This window comes from Nomascus leucogenys, chromosome 8, assembly GCF_006542625.1.
Source record: "Nomascus leucogenys isolate Asia chromosome 8, Asia_NLE_v1, whole genome shotgun sequence".
In the NCBI taxonomy this organism is placed as follows: domain Eukaryota; kingdom Metazoa; phylum Chordata; class Mammalia; order Primates; family Hylobatidae; genus Nomascus; species Nomascus leucogenys.
Genome location: NC_044388.1, coordinates 104059871 through 104084833, shown reverse-complemented (window position 1 = coordinate 104084833; position 24963 = coordinate 104059871). Strand labels below are relative to the sequence as shown.

The window sequence follows — 24963 nt, the reverse complement described above, 5'->3', positions numbered from 1 at the left end:
AGCCGTGCCGGGCTGGTGGGGGTGAGGCCACCTGCTCCAAGGGCTGGCCCTGCCGCGCTCAGCCTCCATCCTCCCCTTTGTCCCCACAGACAGCAACCTCCGGCTGTTCGTGAGCCGCGATGGCTCCGCCACACTGAGCGGCATCCAGCTTGCCACCAGGTAGGGCAGGCTTAGGGAGGGGTCGTCAGGGTGGCTGGGGCTTGGGGGTGAGAGCAGAGTCCCCACAGTCCATTCACCTGGCCTTGAACGCCAAATCTTGTCGCCACAGTGTGACCCTGGGCCTGTCACGTCTCTGAACCTCCCTTTCCCCATCTGTCAGGCGGTGTGGACACCACCACCTCACCTGGGAGCCTGGGGCAGTGAGGGCACGGACAGGTTCAGTGGGTTCCCACAGTTCACAGGGTCACCTCCGGCAATGCCTGGTGCAGGGCTCGGCACATGGCAGGGGCCTCACACGCGTTTATTTAGAACCCTCCCTTCCCTTTCCTCCCAGCTGCAGGGATTCGGGAAGAATGGTGGTGGTGATGCCTCATGGGTTTACTGAACAAATCTTTCCCTAGCACCAGCTAGGCACTAGGCCCTGAGCAAAGGCCTGGTTCAACGCAGGCTGCTGCCTACACAGCATCCACAGATGGCGGGGGTAGATGGGACCAAAGTTGCGGGAACGACAGTTTATAGAGTGCTGCGTCACAGGCATTCATTTGGAGCATGTTGACTGTGTGCCCGGCTCTCCATGTGCTTTGGCTAACCGAATGAATGAGCGAGTGAGCGAATGAGCTTCCCACAGGCAGGCTGCTGAGGGCAGGTGGGGAACCCGCCTAACATCCACATCCCCAGGGAAGAGGCATGGCCAGGCCGCTGCGCAGAGGCTACCCTCTCACGCTGCTCTGCTGACTCCTGCTGGCCACGGCCTGGAATGGCAGCCGTCATCTCCCAGTAGCCTCCTGGGCTGCTCTGGGGTGGGGGTGAGGGGGCGGTGAGCAAGAAGGAAACTGAGGGGCTGGCTTCCTTACAGGTTTGTAAACACACCCCTCCCTGGCCCCCTGTGAAAATGAGGAAGCATCTTGGGGAAAGAAACCAATCTGGTTGGGAGCGAGATCACAGCAGCTACATGCTGAGCCCCGAGAGTCCCTGACTCCAGGGCTGGGCCTGGGCTCGGCAGGGAAAGGAGCTGACCAGGTTTCCTGACTTCCCACTGCCCTCTTGGTCACCCTCACATCCCTCTGAGCCTCAGTGTCTTCACCTGTCAAGTGGGGCAGGGTGTAGTCAATCCCTGCCAAAGTGACCGTGAGGACGGGGTGGCACAGCCAGACATGCCCGGAAGGGCTCTGCAGGCCCCATAGACTCTGATGCTTACTATCTGCGTCACTGTGGACAAGGGACTTACATCGCTGGGGCTCGGTTTTAGCTCCTTTGCAACACGGGGCTGGTTAACAGTAGCTGCTTGTGAAACACCTCCAGAGGCCTGGTCCAGTGGAGCGCTCAGGAAATGGGGTATCGAGGGGGACATGCTGACCTGTCTCTCACCTGCAGGGTCTCTTCTGGGGTCTACGAGCCAGTTGTGATTGAAAGCCATTGAGGAGCAGGTGTCCGCGCTGGAGTCCTGCTTTCTCTGGAGTCCAGACCTGCATCATTCCATGAAGAACTTCCCCTTCAGATCACCTCTGCGCCACATCTCATCCATGCCTCCTCCATGCACTCCAGTCCACATTCCCCGTAGCATCATTCCATTGCCCTCCCATCCATGCTGGGACCCTCCTGGCCCACCAAGGCCCAGGCACCACTGTGAATATTCTCCTCTGAACCACTAGAGGGCAGGCCAGGCGGGCCCGTGCAGCGTGTGGGCAAGAAGAAGCTGGCCAGGACCGGCGCTGCTGGAGACTGACCCAGCCCTCTGGCTGAGGACATGCAGCGGCTCCTAAATGTAGAGATGCCTGTGGCTGAGGGGCGTCTCTGCCTGTGTCCCCACTCACTCCAGGAGCGCTGGCTTTGGTCACGTCTTAGCAGCGGGGCCTTGCTCCATTTTTCCCTTGCCCTGGTGGTGGGGGAGCCAGACCGCCTCCGGAATCCTGCCACCTGTGACTGTCTGACTGCTTAGTGCTTCAGCTGTCCCTTCCTTGTGTCCTGGGGGACCTGCTGGCGGCCTCTTCCTGGGAGCCATGACCTCAGACCCCACCCACACTCCAGATCGAGACCCCTGCCTCCCCCCGGCAAATGTCCTCCCGCTGCCTTGCAGCCTGCACTTTGCACATGCTCACCCCCAGCACAGCCCCGCTGGCCCCTCACCTCCACTTCCCTGAGCCCCTTCCCAAGGACTCCTGGTCACTGCCTGCTGTGCAGTCAGAGGCCCAGGGTCCAGCAGCCCGGCGGGAACGGGTGCTGCCTCTCCCTCCGGTTAGCTCCAGCTCAGGTCTGAGACCCGTGCTGAAAAAGGTCTGAGCACTGACCGTGCCCTCTGCCCAGGGCTGGGTCCTGAGCAGCTGGTTTTCCTGCAGGAAGGTTGGAGCAAGCAAAGTCCTTCTCTGCCCTCAGGGTCAGCTGCCCAGACTGGGGCGGATGCCAGAGAGGCAGGTGGGCTGTGGCTGGACTGGTCCGGAGCTGGCTTCCTTGCCAGAAAAGCCTCAGCCTTCCTCTGGAAGCATCCCCCGTTCTGGGCAAGGGGGAAGGGCTCCTTTAAGGGGTGTGCTTTCCCAGCAGGGAGCAGTCTGGCCCTGCCCCCTACTAAAGCCTCTGCTCTCAGCACTTTCCCGCAAGTCCTTGTAACTTGCTTGAAGGTGGGTTCTGGCTGCCAGCCAGTCCCTGGACAAACTCTCCTGCCCCTTTTAAATTTCACTCATTTTGTATAAACCCAGCAGGCTGGTGTTTACTTAGCCCTGTAGCTTTTTTCATTTTTTCTTTCCGTCTTTCTTCTTGAGTTCACGGTTCAATATTGCCTCCTCCCCCTGGTGAGGGGAGGTGCTGCTTTTCTGCCCCACCTGCCGGCTGGTTCTAGCAGCGCTGGGGCCCAGCTGAGGGGCTGGGATGGGGGCTTCTCTCTCTGGGAGGGGTGCAGGTGCCCTCCCCAGGCTGGGAGGGTTCCTTCCCTAGTTCCCTATCTACCCCTGCTGGTGAGAGTTGGGCTTCTTGGTCTTGGAACTCCCTGGCATTGGGACCAGAGCATTTCTAGCATTTGTTGTTGTTATTGTTGTTTTACTCACCTAACCCTTAGAAAATGAATGTTAGAAGGTGCCTGCCGAGGTGGGACAGAGTGTTTGCTCGGGCTGGAGAAGGCCCTGCTCAGCCCTGAGAGTCCCTTCCTGCCCCACAGATACTGGCACTTTAAAAAGGAAGCTGACCACACTGTGTCCAGACAAATTGGCCCCCAGAAGATGGGGAGTTCTGTCCTGCCCTTCCGTGTCTGCGTGACCTCACCCAGCCTAGGAGGGAAGTGCATTCAGGGTAGATTTGCCTCTCATTCAAAGTTCTGGGGCTTTGGGCAGAAAACAGCCGGCTTTGGCACTGTTGGGGAGACTCCTCCAGACCAGGAACCCCAGAAGGAGACAGCCTGCCACATCCTCCCACGCCGGGCCCTGGGCCAGGGTGATTGGACTGAGAATTTGACCACAACCAAATTGATGCTGGCTGGAACCAGAGGCCAGAAAGCCTGGCCTTGTTGTCCCCATGTGGGAGCCCTGTCCTCAGCCCTCTTGTCCCCTTGAGCTCAGTGAATTCCCACCAGGTGCCCACAGCTCCTGGACTTCAAATTCTATATATTGAGAGAGATGGAGAGTATATCAGAGATATTTTTGGAAAGGAATTGGTCTATGCAATGTCAGTTTGGAATCTTCTTGAAAGTTTAACGTTTTTATTAGGAGATTTAAAGAAAATAAAGGTCTACAATATCTTTAGGTTTTTTTTTTTTTCCCTGTTTACCACACAAACTGACCACATGGCATGTCTGCCAGGATGGAGGGTGTCCATGTTCTCCTCTGTCTTTAGGGAGGTGATCAAGGAGATGGGGGGAGGGGTTTTTTTTCTTTGACTCCCCTTCTTTCTAATAGAATGTTGCCACCACTACTTGAGTGGGCTGTGTTTGTTCTTCTGTCCCAGCTTCTGTTGTAGAAAATAACATTGTTAGGGGAAATCAGCCTAGTGTCAGTGTCTTGGTTTGGGGAGAAAAAATTAAATGTTTCGGTTTTTGTTTCTTTTGCTGTTTTGTTTTTACCTTGTTACTTTATCATATTGACTTTAGGGTCAAAGGCAACATCAGAAGGAAGTCAGACATGTATAGTGACATTCCAGGGGTGGGGAAGATGTAGGGGTCCAGGGTTCTCCCGGTCTTGGCTACAGGCACAATCATCACCACCTTCCTCGTTCCAGATTCCTGGGGAGAAAACTGAGAAGACCGTTACCTGCCAGCCTCATAATGGAGCAAAAGCTCTGTCTTCAGGGCCAAGTTCTAACCACTGCCCTGTAGACCTTCTCTGCAATCAAGTGGCCTCTAAGGAGCATGCCTGAGGACAAATAACTGTGCCTCAGTTTCCTCACCTGCAGATGGGGTTATCAAATAACACGAGTGTGCAGCCTGACCTATAGGAGGTGTGAGTGTGTTCCCAAACTAAAGCCCCAGGCTGCCACTGTTTACAGGGTTGGCTTGCCCTGGGCCCCTCACCCCTGTTTCTGACTGTCCCAAGTCTCTCTGGGACAGGCAAGTCACTCTGGTTCTTTAATAAGCTTGGAGGTGGCAGGAAGCTTCAGTGGTACTGGCCAGGCCAGGAGGAATCAGGCCACCAGGGCTCCATCTCTATCCCACGATAGCATTCACCCCACTCCTCCTCAGGGCTGACCCCCACTCATGGCCCCTTTAAACCCTGAAGGCCGATTCTGCCCCTTCCTCTGTTATATGCACAGCCAGGGAGGGAGGTAAAAGTGGGCTCCTAGCTGAACCCAAAGTCTCCTGAGAGATAAGGGAAAAGAATTGGACTGTAGGTTTAAAAAAGTTGCTCTTGGCCGGGCGCAGTGGCTCACGCCTATAATCCCAGCACTTTGGGAGGCTGAGGCAGGAGGCAGATCACCTGAAGTCAGCCTGACCAACATGAAGAAACCCCATCTCTACTAAAAATAGAAAAATTAGCTGGGCGTGGCGGTGGGTGCCTGTAATCCCAGCTACTCAGGAGGCTAGGGCAGGAGAATCGCTTGAACCCAGGAGGTGGAGGTTGCAATGAGCCAAAATCACACCATGGCACTCCAGCCTGAGTGACAGAGCGAGACTCCGTCTCAAAAAAAAAAAAAAAAAAGTTGCTCTTGTCAGCTTTGGGAGGGCAGACTCCATAGTTGGAGATGGGCTTCCAACCAGCCAAGGAGATAAATGCCAGAGGGAGCGAACCATGCCAGGCTCAGAGCACATCTCTCCCCAAACCCCCCAGGTGGGGACAGCAGGCCAAAGGTCTCCGCATAACCCCTCAGGGAGGCCTGGAGTCCAGATGCTGTACTCCAGGATCTAAACAATCACTGAATCTTAAAGCTGACTGGTTCAAAGCTCTTACTTTGGGCCGAGCGCGGTGGCTCAGGCCTGTAATCCAAACACTTTCGGAGGCTGAGGCGGGCGGATCACCTGAGGTCAGGAGTTTGAGACCAACCTAACCAACATGGTGAAAACCCATCTCTACTAAAAATACAAAAATTAGCTGGGCGTGTTGACACGTGCCTGTAGTCCCAGCTACTCGGGAGGCTGAGGCAGGAGAATCACTTGAACCCAGGAGGCGGAGGTTGCAGTGAGCTGAGATCATGCCACTGCACTCCAGCCTGGGCGACAGAGTGAGACTCCCGTCTCGGGGGGAAAAAAAAAAAAAAAAAAAAGCTCGCTCTTTGGGCCAAGCCTCCACTGAGTGCCAGGGATACAGCAGCAACCTCAGATCCTACCCTTGGAGCTGACAGGGCCGGATCAACAAGTGCATCAGTGAATTAAAAGGCACAGGAGGCTGGGCACGGTGGCTCACGCCTGTAAACTTCTGGAGGCCGAGTTGGGAAGATCGCTTGAGCCCAGGAGTTCGACACCAGCCTGGATAACATAGAACTCTGTCTCAAAAAAAAAAAAAACCTTCCCGGCTGGCTTCCCTGAGGAACGTGGCGTCCCAGTGAGACCGGATGGGTGAGGAGCAGCCGGCCTGTGAGTGGTGGGGGACCGCGTTCCTATCTCGGAGCTGAAGAAGCGTGGAAGATGATCTGGCCCAACATCCCTTTGTTCTCAGAGGAAGGGCCTTCCAAGACCGGGGAGGGGCCTGTGCGTGGGTGCCGGTCCGAAACGTGTCTGGGCTGCCGCAAGAGGCAGTCGGTGAAGGAAGGGAGGGGACATCCGAAGGATGGCCCGGGAGGCCGGGCGATGGTGAGGAGGGCGCCTCCTCTCCACCAATCCAAATCCTCCCCATCCATGCGGGCTAGGGACAGACGCTCTCCCGCCCACCCTAGGCTGGAAAGTGAACGTTCTCTGCACCTCTCCCACCTACAGACTAGGTAGGGCCCCCGGTTCCCGTGTCTGCTTCACCACTGACTCGTTTTGGGATCTACCTTTCTCTGAGCCTCGCTTTTCCCATCTGAAAAATGGAACTTCCGATCCCGCACTCCCATCCCACTCTGGCCCCGGGACTCTGGGATACTTAGAGATTGGCTTTTGGTGGGGCGGCGACACGACTGTGGCCATGAAGGCCAGGGAGTCTGGGTCCCCAACTCGGTCCCATGCCCTAGAGAGATTCGGGCAGCAACTGGCCCCACAGTGCTCTTGAGAACTACACTTCCCCGATATGCAAAGGGCAGGAGGCGGTTCCTGCTAGTCTCCGACGACGTGGGCCCGAGCAGGCCTGGGGACTACGACTCCCGGCGTGCTCCGCAGTCCAAAGCCGGAAGAGCGTAGACCCGGAAGCGGATGTGGCTTGCGGCTCCGGTGGCTGAGCGCGCGGGGAAATGGTGAGATTGGTACCGTGTGCCGGAGATAGGGGCGTCTGGGGGTGGGGTCCCGGGTCTGCTCAGGAGCTGGGGCATGGGCACTTGGAACGGGGATTGCTCTCCCGCCCCCACTATTGTACAGACGACAACGCGGAGGCCTGGCATTCTCTCCCAGCCTAGAAACTGATCCCTAGTCAGCCCTCTAGCATCTGTTGAATGGGAAGCTTAGACCGTGATCGGGCCGCGACGCCCCGCCTCCATTAGTGCGCCGAAATAGAGTGTCACTTCGTCAGCTGAGACCTCCCTTTTCTCCAGGCCACGGGGACAGACCAGGTGGTGGGACTCGGCCTCGTCGCCGTTAGCCTGATCATCTTCACCTACTACACCGCCTGGGTGATTCTCTTGGTATGTCATTCTCCCCGTCCGCTGCTCACCTTCCTCGAGCCCTGGCACCGCCAGAGCAACTATTATATAGGCTCTAGGCACGGCGCTGGTTTCATTGCCTGCCTCATCTCTTGAAATCTCCAGAACAACTCTGTGAGGAAGATGCCAGTGGTACCGCATTTTATAGATGAGATAGCTGAGGCTAGGGGAGAAGGATCTGACCCAAGATTGCATCCTTAGCCGCTACACTTAAAACTCTGTTTCCGGCTTGCTTTGACTTTTGGGGGGAGTTCTGTTCCTTCTGGGTTAGCCTGCTGACTCTTAGGCACGGCGAGCGCCAGTGATGTTTGTGAAGGCCTTTAGGATATTTTTTTCTTGTGGGAAAACTTGTTGGTCATTGCTTAAGAAGTGCAGTGTGTCTGGAAGTGCAGAACTTGGTATCCTTTAGAGAAAAAATATTAGTGAAGAAGCCCTGGAGGCCCAGGTTGGGAGTCAGTCGAGGATTCCTCATGTACCATTTGCTAGGCTGTGAGTGCCTTAGGGCAGGTCTCTTGTGCCCTGTTCTCTTGTCCCCACCACCAACCTATGGCAGGCACCAAAGCAAGTGCCTGGTAAATACCAATAAGAAATTAAGGAAGGAAACAAACCACGACACCCAATGCCATAATCTTAAAGAAAAGCAAATGCAGTCCCAATGCTCTGAATAGGTCAGCCCCTTAGATGGAGGAGGTGGGATGTTTGGGCTTGCGGGCTGGGCAAGGCAAGCAAGGCTCACCAGAGCTCTGCCCTCGATGCCAGCCATTCATCGACAGTCAGCATGTCATCCACAAGTATTTCCTGCCCCGAGCCTATGCTGTCGCCATCCCACTGGCTGCAGGCCTCCTGCTGCTCCTGTTTGTGGGTAAGTCATTACCTCCTCCCCTTGACCCCGGGCAAGGTTTCGGGAGGACCCCACCTCTGAACATGCTTCCACACTTTGGCACTGCTGGAAGCTCCTTGCCCCAAACTTACCCCTGGGGTTTTCCTGTTCATCCTTCGAGGCTGCCAGTCAGTAACCTCTGGGTTTCCTGGTGCCCCAGGCTTTTTGGACTCCCGTGACCTGTCCCCCTCTTTCCTGCCCCCAAGCCCATCATCACTCTGCTCACACCTCAGTCATCCTCTTGTCACCCTGGCTTCTAATTCCTGCACCTCTCTATCTCATGGCTTCCTAGGGATGGGGACTGTGTCTCCATCATTACGGTGCATCTAGAACAGGCTGTGGCACTGAGGTTGTGCTCAGAAAGTCATTTGGATGAGTCAGTCAACAGCCGGGTGCCTGGATGATGGGTGGATGGATGGGTGGGTGGGTGAGGTGTAGGAGGTGGGTAGGTATGTAGGTGGACAAGTGGTTGACCGGGTGATTGATAGATGGGTGGATCTTGTTCCCCTTGGAATCTAAAACACTAAATGCAGCATCTTGCCTGAGGCAGGCACTCAGTTGGTGTTTGTTGAGTGAATGTGAGTAGACATATGGCTTGACGAATGACTAGGGAGATGAGCAGGTTCCCTGGAGGGTGGTTGGGTAGGTTCACAGCACTGCGTGTGGGTGGCTCTGCCATGTCATGCCCTGGCCTCCCAGCAGCCCTGAGCTTAGATCTTACGTGGCCTTTCTGGTCTATGTATTCCAGGACTGTTCATCTCCTACGTGATGCTGAAGAGCAAGAGAGTGACCAAGAAGGCTCAGTGAAGGTCCCGCGGGGATGAGGCTGCCAGCCCCTTCTCTGCTTCCCCTCCAGCGCAGGGACCAAGGGGAGCCTGCAGAACCTGTCCAGGCACAGTGGCTCCTCAAGCCTGCAGAACCTGTCCAGGCACAGTGGCTCCTCAAGCCTGCCTGCCCTGCAGAGTCCCCAAGGCATGGAGCTTACCCCTGACTGACTAGAGCCCCCTCCCTGACTCCCACTTCCAGAAACTAGGAGGGAGGGATACCTGCAAGACTCCGGTCACCCCCTTCTTGCTCAGGGCCTCAAAGATGCTGGTCCTCCCGCCCTCACTCTCAGACTCCCTGCCACCTTTTCCCCTGGGTTCTGCTGTCTTGCCTCACTTCCCCTTTGTCACATGCTGACGTTGGACTTAGCAGGTTCTAAGGCCGCATGTGTGACCTCTCTGACCTCTCTCCACAAGCCCTGCTCCTCCACCAAGGCAGCTTTCCTTAGCCTGACACAGCCCCAGACCCCACAAAGCCTTCTGGACCTGGAAAGCCTGGGGAAGGACTGACAGACCCCAAGACCAGCCCTGGGGCTCAGGGCAGCCACCCCGGGCCGCTGACTGACCGACCGCTCGTCATGGAGGCCCAGCCCCAAAGCCCCAGGGCTGGCCCATTTGGGACGGCTGACCAATAAACACTGACTGTGTGTTTATCTCTGTGCCGTGTTTACCCAGGGTCGGGGCTGGAGCGGGTTGGGAGCAGTCTTGGGTCAGGAGGTCCTGTACAGTAGGGGGTGACTCGGGGGCCTTCTGCCCTGACCCTGTGCGCTGGGGATAAAGCAGGGACTGGGACAGATGTGCTTCCTACCCAATGGAGCTCACAGGTGGGAGTCATTGGAGGCCCTGGCACCCCTCTGCCATGCCTCCCCTGTGCCAGCTTGGCCAGGTTGGATTTGTTACTTTAGGGACCCTTGGGCCACTCCCCTAAAAGCCCCACAGCCCAACTTAACATGGCCCTGAGCAGCGAAGGCTGCTCTGTGTTCAGGTTGGCTGGACTGGCCCAGCCACCAGCCTTCCAGCAGTCCCACCGCTCCCAGGCAGTTGGCTCTCCCATTTGCCACGGCACCTAGTGTAAACCCCCATTCCTCAAACCGGGACCTTCACTTTTCTTCCAGTTGGTGGAGGTATCTTCCTCATCACAGAGGAAAAAGAGGCCAACTACAGACACCTGCCCTGTCCCCACCTGCTCCACACTCTGTCCTCCAGTACAGGCAGAACTGCCCACTTGGGCCTTGGATCCTAACCCCCCAACCCCCAACTACTGTAGTGGGAGCCTGAGGTCACAGATGGCCCCCCCTGTTGTGAGAAAAATCTCCACAGGATCCTCCCATTGTTCCCTAAGTGTGCTCTGGGATCCCACTTACAGGCCCTCCATCAATCCAGTACTTCCCACTAAGTATCTCCCTCTGTCCATTTCGCCACCAAGCTCCCCAAAGGGGGCCCACATCTGCCTCCTGCATTTCTTCACCTCCTGCTGCACTCAGCATCTGTCCCCATCTCCAGGCAGGCTCCAGCCACTGAGACCACCAGCGGTGTCCACTCTTTATTTTTTTAAATTTTTTTTTGTGACAAAGTTTTGCTCTTGTTACCCAGGCTGGAGTGCAATGGCATGATCTCGGCTCACTGCAACCTCCACCTCCTGAGTTCAAGTGATTGTCCTGCCTCAGCCTCCTGAGTAGCTGGGATTATAGGCATGTGCCACCACACCCAGCTAATTTTGTATTTTTAGTAGAGATGGGGTTTCTCCATGTTGGTCAGGCTGGTCTTGAACTTTCGACCTCAGGCTATCCGCCTGCCTCAGCCCCCCAAAGTGCTGGGATTGCAGGCGTGAGCCACCGTGCCCAGTTGATGTCCACGCTTTAAATCCAAAGGATGTTGGCTTGACTCAGCTGCATTTGGTCTGTGACATCCCCTGATCCACTGTCAGCCACTTTCTTGATGTCTGTGATGACCATTCTGTTTGTTTGTGACAGAGTTTCGCTCTGTTGCCCAGGCTGGAGTGCAGTGGCGCGATCTTGGCTCACTGCAACCTCTGCCTCCTGGGTTCAAGTGATCCTCCTACTTCAGTCTCCTGAGTAGCTGGGATTACAGGTGCCTGGCACCACGCCCAGCTAATTTTTTGTATTTTTAGTAGAGATGGGGTTTTGCCATGTTGGCCAGGCTGGTGTCAAACTCCTGACCTCAGGTGATCTGCCTGCCTCAGCCTCCCAAAGTGCTGGGATTACAGGCATGAGCCACCACGCCCGGCTGTGATGATCATTCTGCTATTTGATGCCTCACTCATGCCGTCTTCTGCCATGCGATGCTGGGCTCCTCAGGGATGTGTCACAAGCCTTCTCACCCTCGCCAGGCTCACCTCTGGCCCGATGCGCTGCACATGGCCCAGCTGCCCACCTGACATCCTCATCGGATGCCATGGTGGGAAACTCAAATGCATACTTTCATGAGCTGAATTCTCAGACTTCTCCCAAATCTGGCTCTCTCCCTCATGCCCTGCCCCCTCTAGTGACTGGTGTACTGTGTCCCTAACCTGGCTTTCTTCCTTATCCCCCCATCCACAGGACCCTGAGCTTTATCAATTCTCCCTCCCCCTTTCACCTGGCCTCTAGCCACCTTCCTGATGCAAAGCCACCATCCTCTGCCCTAAGTCACAGATGGCTTCCTCACTGCTTCTCCTGCCCACTCTGGCCCCACCAGTCCAACTATGCATAACAACCAGTGCCCTTCAAAAATGCACACCTTGACCAGGCACGGTGGCTCACGCCTGTAATCCCAGCACTTTGGGAGGCCAAGGTGGGCAGATCACTTGAGGTCAGGAATTGGAGACCAGCCTGGCCAACATAGTGAAACCCCGTCTCTACTAAAAATACAAAAATGGCTGGGCGAGGTGGCTCATGCCTGTAATCCCAGCACTTTGGGAGGCTGAGGTGGGCGGATCACAAGGTCAGGTGATCAAGACCATCCTGGCCAACATGGTGAAACCCTGGCTCTACTAAAAATACAAAAATTAGCTGGATGTGGTGGTGCATGCCTGTAATCCTAGCTACTCGGGAAGCTGAGGCAGGAGAATTACTTGAACCGGGGAGTCGGAGGTTGAACTGAGCCGGGATCACACCACTGCACTCCAGCCTGGCGACAGAGACAGACTGTCTCAAAAAAAAAAAAAAAAAAAAAAAAATTAGCCCAGCATGGTAGCACGCGGCTATAGCCCCAGCTACTCAGGAGGCTGAGGCAGAGGAATCACTTGAACCCGGGAGGCGGAGGTTGCAGTTAGCTGAGACCACGCCACTGCACTCCAGCCTGGGTGACAGAGCGAGACTCTGTCTCAAAAAAAAATTAGCTGGGCATGGTGACGCGTGCCTATAATCCCAGCTACTTGGGAGGCTGAGGCATGAGAATCGCTTGAACCCAGAGGCAGAGATTGCAGTGAGCCGAGATTGCGCCATTGCACTCCAGCGCGGGCAACAGAGGTAGATTCTGTCTCAAAACAAACAAAACCCTCGAACCTTGGCGCCTCACACTCACACCCATACCCACAATACCTTTCTGGGTCCCCACAAGGCCCTGCCTCTCAGCCTACTTTCCCTTCTTCACTCCAGCCACTCTGGCCTTTCACTTCCTGGACTCGCCAAGGCCCTTTGCAGGTCCTACTCACCTTGGTCCCATAGACACTCATCCAGCACAGGCTTGTGCCAGGCACTCAGCCAGGAAGCAGGAATGACATGACCCTGCTTTCATGGCATTCCCACTCCAGGGGGAGACGTGATAAACGATAAACAAGACACTCTCTGACAGTGTTTGGGTGGTGAAGAAAATAAAGGTGATGTGATCAGGAGTGGGGGAGGGGAGCGCTCTGTTGGAGTCTGGCAAGGTGACGAAAGAACAAGGCGAGTAGCAGTCTGGGGTCAAGAGTTTCAAGCAGAGGGAATAGCAAATGCAGAGGCTTGAATGGGAGAGTTTGGCGGCTAAGGAACAGGTGGGGCCGGGCGGCTGAGTGGTTAAGTGTAGGGTGAGTGGTTTGAGATGGGCCTGGGGTCAGGGTGAGGGGTTTGGGTTTTGTTCCATTGCCGTGGGAGCCACTGGAGGCTTTAAGCACGAGAGTGACATCATCCAACTTATGCTTTTAAAGATCACGCAGGCAGCTGAGCCCCTCCCTCTGGCTCACCACTAAATCCGCAGGGCCTAGCACTGCTGGCCCACAGTGGGTGTTCAATATCTATGTGTTCAATGAATGGATGTCCCCGACTTTGCTGTGTGACCTAGAGGTAGTGACTTCTTTCTCTAGATCTCTCAGTTTTTTCACCCAAAAGACGGGCAATGGGGATTTCACGCCGGAATGGGTGGGTGGCACAGGATTTAGGTTACTCGCCTCCCCAGGCGGCCCTAGCGACCCGAGTTCTCCCCCCGAGGGCGGAAAATGGGGGTGCTCCCTTCGAGGGACCCCAGCCAACGTCCGGCGGCCCCGCCCCAGCCGGACCGAGGTCTGAAGGATGCTGCAGCCGCGGGGGCGGGACCCGCAGGCGATCGCTAGCGCCTCCCGCGCGGATTGGATGCAGCCGCAGTCGGCGCCATGCTATTGGTCGGCCGCGAGGTAGGGGCGGGGCCTGACTCCTGCAGCGGGGCGGCGGGGAACGCGGCCAAAGCCCGGGAAGCTGCTGCGGGGGCGATGGCTGCGCCGAGCCCGGGGCCCCGCGAGGTAGGTGCGGACCCGAGAGAGGACAGGAGAGGGAAGGGTTGGTGGGCAGGGGCCGGGCCTCCCCTCGGTGAGCGGCGCGGACACGCCCCCATCCAAGCCTGGGAGGGGCCCTGCAGCCGGCGAAGACCAGGACACGCCCCACACTGGGAGCCAGGTATCCCGAGGGGCGGCCTGGCGGATATCCCTCAACACTTCCTCAGTTTCCTCATTGGGAAAATGGAGAGGATGCTAAAGCTCCTCCTTCAGGGGGCTGTTAGGAGGTCAAGCTCTCATCCAGTGTGGGGCACACGATGGATGCCCACTACTGGTGGGTCAGCGGCTATGACCAGCATCGTGCTGGCCCCTCCGTGCTGGCCTGGAGGCGCTCAGCATAGGCGAATGGAATAGATGTGACTGAATCACCGGTATCACAGCTCCTACTATCAAGGGCTCTCGTGCAAGGAGTTCAAACTCAACAGTAACAAGAGTTCATACCTACCACGAAGAAGCTGTTCTAGTTTTCACGTTGCAGATGAAAAAAATGAGGCACAGAAAGGTTAGGTGACTTAACTAAGGTCACAAGGTTGGTGAGAGACGGACGGTCCATCTCAGGCCAGGTTTGACTGCAGAGCACACGCCCTATCTACTGATAATCATAACCATTGCTCTATCCGGGTGCTGACTGCGTGCCAGGCACTGTGTGGCCCCTCTGGGTACCAGCATCATCTCTATTTTACAGCTGAAGAAACTGAGGCAGAGAGAGATGAGGGGAAGTCTCACAAGTAGTGGAAGTGGGACTTGAACCCTGATCTTTTTCCTCTGTGACGCTGCCACAGGCTGTTTGTGTCCTGTGCCTCCTCCTACCAGGTCCTGGCCCCCTCCCCTGAGGCTGGATGCAGAGCAGTCACCTCCAGCCGCCGGGGGCTTCTCTGGCGCCTCCGAGACAAGCAGTCTCGCCTGGGCCTGTTTGAGATCAGCCCAGGGCATGAACTGCATGGGATGACGTGCATGATGCAGGCAGGGCTGTGGGCTGCCACCCAGGTCTCCATGGACCACCCACCCACGGTGAGTGGCCCATCTGTCCCACGAATCTCCACACCAGCAATGGCAAGACTTGGCTGATGCTCTGTCTGGCTGAAACTGCAGGTGTGGAGATCACAGAGGGATGTCAAGGGGAGGAAGGCAGAGAGGGAGGAACATTGTGGTGTGGGAGCTGGAACGTCTGGGGTGCGTTGGGGGTGTGAGAAACCCCCTGACTCAGGTGGTTGCTATGTGACTCTAGGTGGGTCTCTGCCTCTCTCTGGGCCTCAGTGTCCCCCTCTGTATAATTGGGGGAGATTATAGTCCTTGGTTTCTGAGGCCCTCCCAGCCCTGCCAGGGTGTATGGTTGAAAAGGGACCCCCACCCCCACCCTGCTGGCCTGGCCCATCCTCTCTGGAGCTCAGGCTGAGGCAGGGCTGGCTCAGCAGAAAGGTGGCCCAACTGCAAGCTCAGCAGCTGGGCGGGCCTGGGTGAGCATGTGTGTGGTGTTCGTGTGTGTGCATGTGTGCGCAGTGGGACCACATTCCACAGACCACATCCGGGCGCAGGGACCTGGAGATCCAGGGAAAGTGTAGAGACTCGAGGGAGCTCTCTAAATCACAAACTGACCTCATCACCTGCTGAAAAGCTTCCATGGCTCCCCAGTACTCAGCATGACCTCCAGATCCAGCTGCATCCAGCCTTGTTCACGCTGTATCCCTCCCTCACTGGCTTCAGCCACTTGGGCCCCCCTTCCCTTGCCGGCAGCCACCAGTGCTGTTTCTACTGGTGCGAGCACCCTGCTCCTCCTCTCCACTACCCTTTAGATTTCAGCTTAGACGTCTCCACCCCTCAGGAAGCCTTCTCTGATTTTGCCCCTCCCAGGTTGCATCAGGCAGGTCCCTTAGCTTCAGGGCCATCCCCTTGTACTGGACGGAATCTGGCTTCACTTTGCCAGCCTGCGAGTCTGGGAACGTGCCTGGCTTGAACTCATGGCCTGTTGCTGGTGACCCAGAGTGGATGAGATACACTCAGGCCTTGCCATGGGTCATTCTTGTCCCTCTGGCATCCCTGGAGGTGAGCAACACATCTGCCCAACTCAGGCACTCCCAGAAACTCCGGTCCTGGTTTGCTGAAGGAATCAAATTGGAGGAGGTGGGGGGCGGGCCAGGTGCAGGACATCTGGAGATCCTGGGGCAGGCAGCAGGGGACTGAGGGTTGCCCTGAGCTCCTCTACCTCTCCCTGCAGGGGCCGCCCTCCCGGGACGATTTCTCGGAGGTCCTAACCCAGGTTCATGAGGTAGGAGGCCCAGACTCCCCTGCGGGAGGGACGTGTGCTGGTCTTGCTCTCTCCTCTGCAGTTTTCCCATCTGTGCAGCGGGAGTGAAGGCTTGTCCCTGAGCCTTCAGCCTTGAAGGAAGGGTGTGGTCACCCTGACCCTCCTGTCCCAGGACCGACTGCACACACCCGGGCCCACGCAGACACTCCAGAGGAGGTTCTTCCTCCCCTGCAGGGCTTCGAGCTGGGCACGCTGGCCGGCCCCGCCTTTGCCTGGCTGCGCCGCTCCCTGGGCCTGGCGGAGGAGGACTATCAGGCTGCGCTGGGCCCCGGCGGCCCCTACCTGCAGTTCCTTAGCACCTCCAAGAGCAAGGCCAGCTTCTTCCTGTCGTGAGCTTGCGGCAGGGGTGGGGCAGGGGTGCGAGTGCAGAATTCCCAGTGGCGGGGAAGGCCCCCTGAAGAGAGAAACAGAGCGGCCCTAATCTGGGAGGGTCAGGGCCGGATGGTGGACAGATGGGGTAGGAGAGGAGGGCGAGGGCCGAAGGCGAGAGGGGCGGTGCCGAGACCTGGGAGCGAGATCCGCGTTCACAGGTCGGGGAAGGGGGCCGGGTGGGAGCCGCTCCAGCCAGGCCTGGGCAGTGACCTCTTTCTCTTGCCCCCCAGCCACGACCAGCGCTTCTTCCTGAAGACCCAGGGGCGCCGAGAGGTGCAGACTCTGCTCGCCCACCTGCCCCGCTACGTGCAGCACCTGCAGCGGCACCCGCACTCGCTGCTGGCGCGGTTGCTGGGTAGTTGGCTGGGGGCGGGACTCGGTGGGGGCGGGTCCGAGGTCGTAATATACCTGGGGAGGGCGGGGTATGTGGGCGGGGCCCAAATGGGCGGATTTGGGGTTGTAGGGCATGGGGGTGGGGCCATGAGTGGGGGCGGGGCACCACTGGGTCTGTGTTTAGGGGTGGGATCGGGTCGGGATCCGGACCCCAGCCAAGGAAGGGTCCAGGTGCCGCGGATCTTGAGAAAGAGGCGTGGCCTGGCGCTGGGATTGGCGCCGGATGCACCCCGGGTTGTGGAGTTTGGGGATCCTCATTCGGCGCCCTCTCCCCTTCCAGGAGTGCACAGTCTGCGGGTGGACCGGGGAAAGAAGGTGGGTGAAGCCGAGGCGAGGTGGCTGGGCGGAGCGGGCGGCTGGAGGGCGACAGCCGGCCTCCCTCACTCCCTGTCCTGGCCCCCAGACGTACTTCATCGTCATGCAGAGCGTCTTCTACCCCGCCGGCCGCATCTCCGAGAGGTGAGTGGCCTAAGCAGGTTTGGGGCCCCATCCCAGCCTAAACTCGCCACCCGAAGCACCCACATTCACTAGCCAGACGGTGAAACCGAGGCCCAAGAAGGAGAAGGGGCGTTCCCAAGATCTCGTGGGTCAGAGACAGTGACGCCCACGCCCAGCATCTCTGGAGCACTCAGTGTGCGTTAGGCGCCGTGTTGGGCCCTTCGCATGCTTTTTAATTCCCAGAAGGACGCTGAGGGGCAGCTCTTATCCTCCTTCCTAGATGAGAAACCGAGGAAGGAGAAGGCCACACAGCTAACATGTGGGGAGCAGGGACTCAGACCCAGCCTCAGACTGCACGTAGCCCCCTGTGCCCTCCAGGGCTGACCCTACCCACAGGTTCCCCGCGCCGCCCCCCCGGCCATTGGCTGCCCCCAAACCCTCCTGTTGCCGCCACCTGGGGTTGGATCCCTGTGTCTGGGACACCCTCAGGGGTGACAAGGTGTCCAGAGGCAGGCACAGGCAAGGCTCAAGCCTGGGCTGGGCCACCAGTGGCCTGAGTGTGAATGCCTGCCCTGCTCTTATCTTTAACTCAGAAACAATAATAGACCGGGGTTCAGCTATAGGGCCGGGCACGGTGGGTCACGCTTGTAATCACAGCACTTTGGGAGGCCAAGGCAGGAGGATTACTTGAGCCCAGGAGTTGGAGACCACCCTGGGCAATATAGTGAGACCCTGCCTCTACAAAAAATGAAAAAATTAGCTGGGTGTGGTGGCACGTGCCTGTAGTCCCAGCTACTTGGGAGGTTAAGGTGGGAGGATTGCTTGAGCCCAGGAGGTCAAGGCTTCAGTGAGCCGTGTTTGTTTCACTGCACTCCAGCCTGGGTGACAGAGTAAGACCTTCTCTAAAAAAAGAAAGAAACAGGTGAGACTCCATCTCAAAAAAAAAAAAAAAGGAAGAAAGGAAAGAAGGAAGGGAAAGAAAGAAACAAAGAAGAGAGAGAAAGGAGAGAGAGAAAGAAAGAGAAAAAGAAAGAAAGAAAAAGAAAGAAGAAGGAAAGAAAGAAAAAAAAGAAAGAAAGAGAGAGAGAGAAAAAAAGACAGGCCAGGGCTGTGCTGAGGATTGGGAATGATCTATGTAATAGTTCAGTGCACATAAGTAGTCACTGGAAGCTTTTGTGAGATTCTCTGTATGTCTCAAATCTATGTAAAGCTGAATTCTGTCCCCCCACCCAGGTATGACATCAAAGGCTGCGAAGTGAGCCGCTGGGTGGATCCCGCCCCTGAGGGCAGCCCCCTTGTTCTGGTGCTGAAGGACCTCAACTTTCAGGGCAAGACCATCAACCTGGGTGAGCCACGGGGGTGGCCACTGCCTGCTCCTCCTTCATTCAGGGTGAAGTTTAGAAGGGTGTCCCTGCTGCCCTCTGCCTGAGTTAAGAGCCCAGATTCGGCTGGGCGCCATGGCTCACGCCTGTAATCCCAGCACTTTGGGAGGCCGAGACGGGTGGATTACGAGGTCAGGAGTTCAAGACCAGCCTGGCCAAGATGCTGAAACCCTGTCTCTACTAAAAACACAAAAATTAGCCGGGCGTGGTGGTACACGCCTATAATCCCAGCTACTCAGGAGGCTGAGGCAGGAGAATCGCTTGAACCCAGGCGGCAGAGGTTGCAGTGAGCCGAGATGGCGCTATTGCACTCCAGCCTGTGCGACAGAGCAAGACTCTGTCTCAAAAAATAAAATAAACATAAAAGAGCCCAGATTATGGAATCAGGCAGAGCAGAGTTCAAATTCAGGCTCCATGACTTCCTAGCTAGGTGACCAAGGCAAATTACAGATGAGTTTCTTTATTTGTGAGATGGGGACAATAATGCCACGTGCTGTCACGGGGCAGAGTGTGTGGAGCACCATGGCTGGCACATGATGAGCGCTCAGGTGGGGGCACTGATGCTCCGGCAGGGCCCCAGCGGAGCTGGTTCCTCCGCCAGATGGAACTGGATACCACCTTCCTCCGGGAGCTCAACGTGCTGGATTACAGCCTCCTGATGGCCTTCCAATGTCTCCACGAGGATGAGAGGGGCCCGGGCAGCAGCCTCATCTTCCGCATGGCCAGGTGAGCCCCCCACAGGGGCAACAGCGAGATTGAGGTGGTGAGAGTAAGGGAAAGACAGACATGGGGGCATGGGAGTGCCTTCCCTCTGCCAGGAGCAGTGCAGCCAAAGACATGAAGGCTGGAAAGTGCAGAGTTTGTGTGTGTGTGTGTGTGTGTGCGCGCGCGTGTGTGCATATGTGTGCGTGCATGCATGCGTGTGTGTGCGTGCATGTGTGTGGGTGTGCATATGCGCGTGTGTGTGCGCGTGCGTGCGTGTGTGCGTGTGTAGAGGGGAGGGCTGGAGAAGCCTGGCTGGTAGGGCAGGAGGGGCACAGGTGGACTGCAGCAGGGGATAGAACAGATGAAGTCCAGTTGGAGAAGAGCTTTGGTGACTATTTGAAGAATCTGCCCATTTTCCAGTGGGGCTGTGGAACCATTGAAGGTTTCAGAGCAGAGAAAAAGACCTATTCAATTTTTAAAATTTTTGCTTTTTTTTTTTTTTTTGAGACAGAGTTTCACTGTGTCACCCAGGCTGGAATGCAGTGGTGCCCTCTCGGCTCACTGCAACCTCTGCCTCCTGAATTCAAGTGATTCTCCTGCCTCAGCCTCCTGAGTAGCTGGGATTACAGGCATCCCCACCATGCCTGGCTAATTTTTTTTTTTTTTTTTTTTTTTTTTGAGATGGAGTCTTACTCTGTCGCCCAGGCTGGAGTGCAGAGGCGTGATCTTGGCTCACTACAACCTCAGCCTCCCGGGTTCAAGCAGTTCTCCCTGCCTCAGCCTCCTGAGTAGCTGGGATTACAGGCACACACCAGCATGCCCGGCTAATTTTTGTATTTTTATTAGAGACGGAGTTTCATCAAGTTGGCCATGCTGGTGTTGAACTCTTGACCTCAGGTGATCCACTTGCCTCTGCCTCCCCAAAGTGCTGGGATTACAGGCGTGAGCCACAGCATCTGGCCAATTTTCATATTTTTAGTGGAGATGGGGTTTCGCCATGTCCACCAGGCTGGTCTTGAACTCCTGACCTCAAGAGAGTCGTCTGTCTCTGCCTCCCAAAGTGTTGGGATTACAGGCGTGAGCCACCGCGTCCAGCCTAATTTTTGCTTTAGAAAGGGTCCTTGCCCTTTAAGCTGGTCATTCCACTTCCAGGACCCTGAGATCACCGTCGTTGGCACCATCTTCCCATCCTCATCTCAGTAGTGGTAACCGTCACTCCTTCACGCTGACTGGGGGCCTCACTGGGAGTGCAGACTCATCCCCATTTGAGAAATGTGAGAACTGAGGCTCGGGAAGCAGATACGAGGTTGCAGAATGACTTCTGAGGACTCATGTTAGCACTTGGTCAGCTACTTCCATTTCAGTTCCCTCAGGCCCACCCCTGCGGTCGAACAGAATTACATAGGAGCTAAGACAGGCACTCCATTGATCCAGTGGGTGGACAAGGGGAGTGAAAGAGGAGGTCCAGCTGCCACCCCTCCCATCCCCTGCCTCGTTCCTGCCCCTTGGAGGAAGAACTTGGTATGGGTGAGGCTTGGGTAGAATTTGGAGTCATTGGCCTGTGGCTAGGCTGGACACATCCTGACCAGATGGTGGCAAGCCTGCCATGGGGCACGGAGCCTCCTACATCTGCCCATCCAAGCGAGGTCAGCTCCTCCCTAGCCCTCTCCCCCTAGCTGGTGGTTAGGCCACCGCTGTCATTCAGTCAGTAAGTCCTGGTTTGCATAGAATTGTTGTGACATTGAAATATTTTCATGTTGGCTGTCCCAGCCCCACCCCAACCCAGTTCCCAGCCCCTACTCAGAACTCCCCCATCCCACATCTCCCCATCATCCAGGTAGCCCACAGGGTACTAGCATTCTGCTCAGACTCTCAGACCACTGAGCTCTGATTGGCCAGCGCCGGGCAGGGCTTTTTTCTCATTGGTATATTTACCCCGAGACCCAGACAGGACAGGAGTAAAGCCCCTCAGTGACGCCTGAGGACAAAGTTAGGGAATTAAACCTGCTTCTGCTGGGACTGGGCACCCCGCCAAAGGTACCTTCTGGTATGGAAGACATTTTGAGGCAAAACCATACACACACCATCTGCAAACTGGGGTTGCTGGATTTTGTTCACAAAACTTCTGCTCCACGACCCTGAGATTTCTAGGGTTAGATGACTCCAAACAGAAATTTAGGAAATAGACTTACCTGAAGTCATGTGGCACCAAAGTGCAGATTCCAAGGTCTGTGTGACCCAAAGGCTATAGACCAGTGCTACCCAGTAGAAATATAATTCAAGCCATACATGTAATTAAAAATTTTCTAGTAGCCTCATTTTAAAAAGTAAAAACAGGTGAAATACTATAATTCATTTACTCAATACATCCAAATGTTCATTTCATCGAATCAACATAAAAATGAGTAAGATATTTTACATCATTTTTTCTTTTCTTTCTTTTTTTTTTCTTTTTTTTTTTTTTTGAGACAGAGTCTCGCTCTGTTGCCCAGGCTGGAGTGCAATGGCAAGATATTGGCTCACTGCAACCTCCTCCTCCCAGGTTCAAGCGATTCTCCTGCCTCAGCCTCCTGAGCAGCTGGGATTACAGGCGTCCGCCACCACACCCGGCTAGTTAATTTTTGCATTTTAGTAGAGACGGGGTTTCGCCATATCATTGTCTCTGACTTCTGACCTCAGGTGATCCGCCCGCCTCGGCCTTCCAAAGTGCTGGGATTACAGGCGTGAGCCACTGCGCCCGGCCTTACATCCTTTTTTTCATCCTGTCTTTGAAATTGAGTATGTATTGTACACGTATAGCACATCTCAACTGGGAATAGCCACATTTCAAGGCTCAGTGGCCACCTGTGGCCAATGTCTAAGTACTGAACAGTGCACCTCTAGCCCAGCACTTTCGCTTTTCTCAGTCTACCTGACTTCACAAACCTGGGCACACAGGAAGTGTGGGAATGAGCTGGTGGAGGGGTGGGCAGCCTGTCCAGGATTGCAGAGCCGATTGGCTGGGGCTTCCTGGAGGAGCTGGCAGCTTCACCCTCCTGTCGGCCCCCAGGTCTGTGCAAGGGGCACAGAGCCCGGAAGAGTCGGGAGCCCAAAACCGCCGGCTGCTGCCCGACGTCCCCAACGCCCTACACATCCTGGACGGGCCCGAGCAGCGCTATTTCCTGGGCGTCGTGGATCTCGCCACGGTCTACGGGCTCCGCAAGCGGCTGGAGCACCTGTGGAAGACACTGCGCTACCCGGGCCGGACCTTCTCCACTGTCAGCCCGGCTCGCTACGCCCGTCGCCTCTGCCAGTGGGTGGAGGCGCACACGGAGTGACGGGCGCCCGGCCCCATTCTCCGGATCTGTTCCCCGGGCCCGGGCATCTCGCCTGCGACTCCTCCTGATCGTCGCCAGAGGGCAGCATCCCCTAACTAATACCGTAACCGCGCAGTCCTGTTTGACGGTGGTGCCGTGCCTAGCATCATGCCAAGGACTCCCCTACTTTAGCTCACTTAATCCTCAAAAAATGCTATTATTCTCTTTTTACAGACCATGAAATGGAGGCTCAGGGGGTGAAGGGACTGATCAAGATCATTCAGCAATAAATGCTGGAACCAGGATTCAACCATGGCTTTTGGATTCCGGAGCCTGTATTCTTAACCACCAGCTCCTGCAGCTTGGTCCTCATGATCTGGGCAAGGGGGGAGGCTGAAGGCTGCAGCCCTCTTGTCGTCCAGATGGGGAAACTGAGGCCCAGAGACTTTAAGGGGCTTATGCACGGGTAAGTGGCAAGGTCGGCCCTGAGTACCCAGGCCTCCCGACCCCCTGCTCCTGACCTGATACTGTAGGGATGCAGGTGGGAGAAGCTAGGGTCCTGGGGGGCTGCCTGGAGCTCTGGGAGGCATTCTGAACGGGGTCTACTATTGCTCTCAAGTGAGCTCTGCCCTCCTCTGAAAGTCACTTTTCTCATCAGTTAAATGGGGGCAAGGGTCCGTGGTCTGACCAAGGTCTTGGCTTCACAGACATCCCCGGGAGCCTGCATGGCCCCTGATCACTCCTTCTTCCTCCAGGAAACTCCAGCCTGGCCTCTGACCCCAGTTCAATCCGACCATGCCCAAGCCCAAGCGGGCCTTTCCTCCAGAACTGCTCCAGGGCCTGGCTGTGTGACTGGGGCAAGGTGCTAAACCTCTCTGTGCCTCGCTGGTCTAATCTGTAAAACGAAAGAATGGAAACAGACCTCATTAACTCATTAAATATTTGTTGAGCACCTGCCATGTGACAGGCCCTCTGCTGGGTAATGGGGACCTGGGGACGAAGCAAGTGGCACAGATTCTGCCTTCATGGAACTCGTGGAACTCACAGTCTGGGGGAAGGGACCCCTACCCGATTATTCGATGGATAGTGTTGGGGGAAGGGCTTTAACTTCTACTCTGAGACCAGAGAAGAGTCCGACACGTCCCTAGGAGGGTCCCAGGCTAAGAGCACAGCAAGGGCCTGGGGTGAGGGGAGGGGGGAGTGGGAGGGGGCCATGTGGGCCAAGAGTGGACCCCCAGGATTGGACAGTGCAGGACCTTGGGGAAGCCATTCAGCTGCAATGCACACTGCCACTCCACTGACCCATCAGATCCCACCAAAGAAAGATGGCTGAGGGGCCGGGCACAGTGGCTCACACCTGTAATCCCAGCACTTTGGGAGGCCAAGGTGGGTGGATCACTTGAGGTCAGGAGTTTGAAACCAGCCTGGCCAACATGGTGAAACCTCATCTCTACTAAAAATACAAAAATTAGCCAGGTGCGGTGGTGGGCGCCTGTAGTCCCAGCTACCTGGGAGGCTGAGGCAGGCGAATTCCCTGAACCCAGGAGACAGAGGTTGCAGTGAGCCGAGATGGCACCACTGCACTCCAGCCTGGGCAACACAGCAAGACTGTCTCAAACAAAACAAAACAACAAAAAAAGAAAGATGGCTGAGGGGGAAGGGGGAGGAAGGAGACAGCTCTGGCTGCAGGGTTCCTGGAATATTTGGTTTTTGGGTTTTTTTGAGACAGGGCCTCCCTTTGTCACCTAGGCTTGAGTGCAGTGGCATGGATTACAGCTCACTGCAGCCTCAGCCTCCTGGGCTCAAGTGATCCTCCCACCTCAGCCTCCCAAGTAGCTGGGACTACAGGCATGTGCCATCACACCTGGCTACTTTTATTTTATTTTATTTTTCAGAGACAGGGTCTCGCCATATTGCCCAGGCTGATCTCAAACTCCTGGGCTCCAGCAATCCGCCTGATTTGATCTTCCCAAAGTGTTGGGCCCACAGGCATGAGCCGCTGCACCTCACCAGAATATATGTACTTTAAATATTGATATCACTCCCAGTCGTCTGGGTGACCTTGCCTAATTTCTCAACCTCTCTGTGCTGGCATGAGCTGAGTGGAAATTTCTTGTTCTTCCTTTAGCAGGAAGTTGTGACATAGAGTTTGTCATGCCCATCACTCAGGAGGTGATGGGCCAGGGAAACTCAGAGGTGGCAGGGAATTGCAGCAGGAACTGGAGTCTGACTCCACATTTCCACCCGTCTGGATCCCACAGGGCTGAGTCAGCGCCACAGAGTCCCGCTCTCACA

The 24963-nt window shown here is 56.2% G+C and overlaps 3 protein-coding genes across 3 annotated transcripts in view; all 3 read left to right on the top strand.

The window, feature by feature from the left end:
- Window positions 1-4184, top strand: part of FAM102A (family with sequence similarity 102 member A) — a 40418-nt gene extending 36234 nt beyond the window's left edge. Inside the window, exons 10-11 of the mRNA XM_030817893.1 lie at window positions 90-159; window positions 1534-4184. Coding sequence (XP_030673753.1) covers window positions 90-159; window positions 1534-1579 — 116 coding nt within the window. The 3' untranslated portion in view covers window positions 1580-4184. The remainder of the gene's footprint in view (window positions 1-89; window positions 160-1533) is intronic.
- A 2677-nt stretch (window positions 4185-6861) lies between these two features.
- DPM2 (dolichyl-phosphate mannosyltransferase subunit 2, regulatory) lies at window positions 6862-9703 on the top strand. Its single transcript, XM_030817892.1, has 4 exons — window positions 6862-6942; window positions 7237-7326; window positions 8104-8206; window positions 8973-9703. Exons 1-4 carry the CDS (start codon window positions 6940-6942, stop codon window positions 9029-9031), a joined length of 255 nt encoding a protein of 84 aa, XP_030673752.1. The 5' UTR covers window positions 6862-6939; the 3' UTR covers window positions 9032-9703.
- A 4011-nt stretch (window positions 9704-13714) lies between these two features.
- Window positions 13715-23625, top strand: PIP5KL1 (phosphatidylinositol-4-phosphate 5-kinase like 1). Its single transcript, XM_003264184.3, has 11 exons — window positions 13715-13744; window positions 14591-14788; window positions 15993-16043; window positions 16257-16411; window positions 16685-16809; window positions 17128-17162; window positions 17251-17306; window positions 18519-18631; window positions 19240-19393; window positions 22422-23134; window positions 23424-23625. Exons 1-10 carry the CDS (start codon window positions 13715-13717, stop codon window positions 22687-22689), a joined length of 1185 nt encoding a protein of 394 aa, XP_003264232.1. The 3' UTR covers window positions 22690-23134; window positions 23424-23625.
- Window positions 23626-24963: the final 1338 nt, after the last annotated feature.

Excerpts from the sequence above, each read along its gene's own strand:
- DPM2 (XM_030817892.1), top strand. Across the intron at positions 7,327-8,103 it reads CCGCCTGGGTGATTCTCTTG|CCATTCATCGACAGTCAGCA; the intron begins GTATGTCATTCT and ends CCTCGATGCCAG. Across the intron at positions 8,207-8,972 it reads CCTGCTGCTCCTGTTTGTGG|GACTGTTCATCTCCTACGTG; the intron begins GTAAGTCATTAC and ends TATGTATTCCAG.
- PIP5KL1 (XM_003264184.3), top strand. The coding sequence starts at position 13,715 with ATGGCTGCGCCGAGCCCGGGGCCCCGCGAG. Across the intron at positions 13,745-14,590 it reads CGAGCCCGGGGCCCCGCGAG|GTCCTGGCCCCCTCCCCTGA; the intron begins GTAGGTGCGGAC and ends TCCTCCTACCAG. Across the intron at positions 19,394-22,421 it reads CTCATCTTCCGCATGGCCAG|GTCTGTGCAAGGGGCACAGA; the intron begins GTGAGCCCCCCA and ends GTCGGCCCCCAG.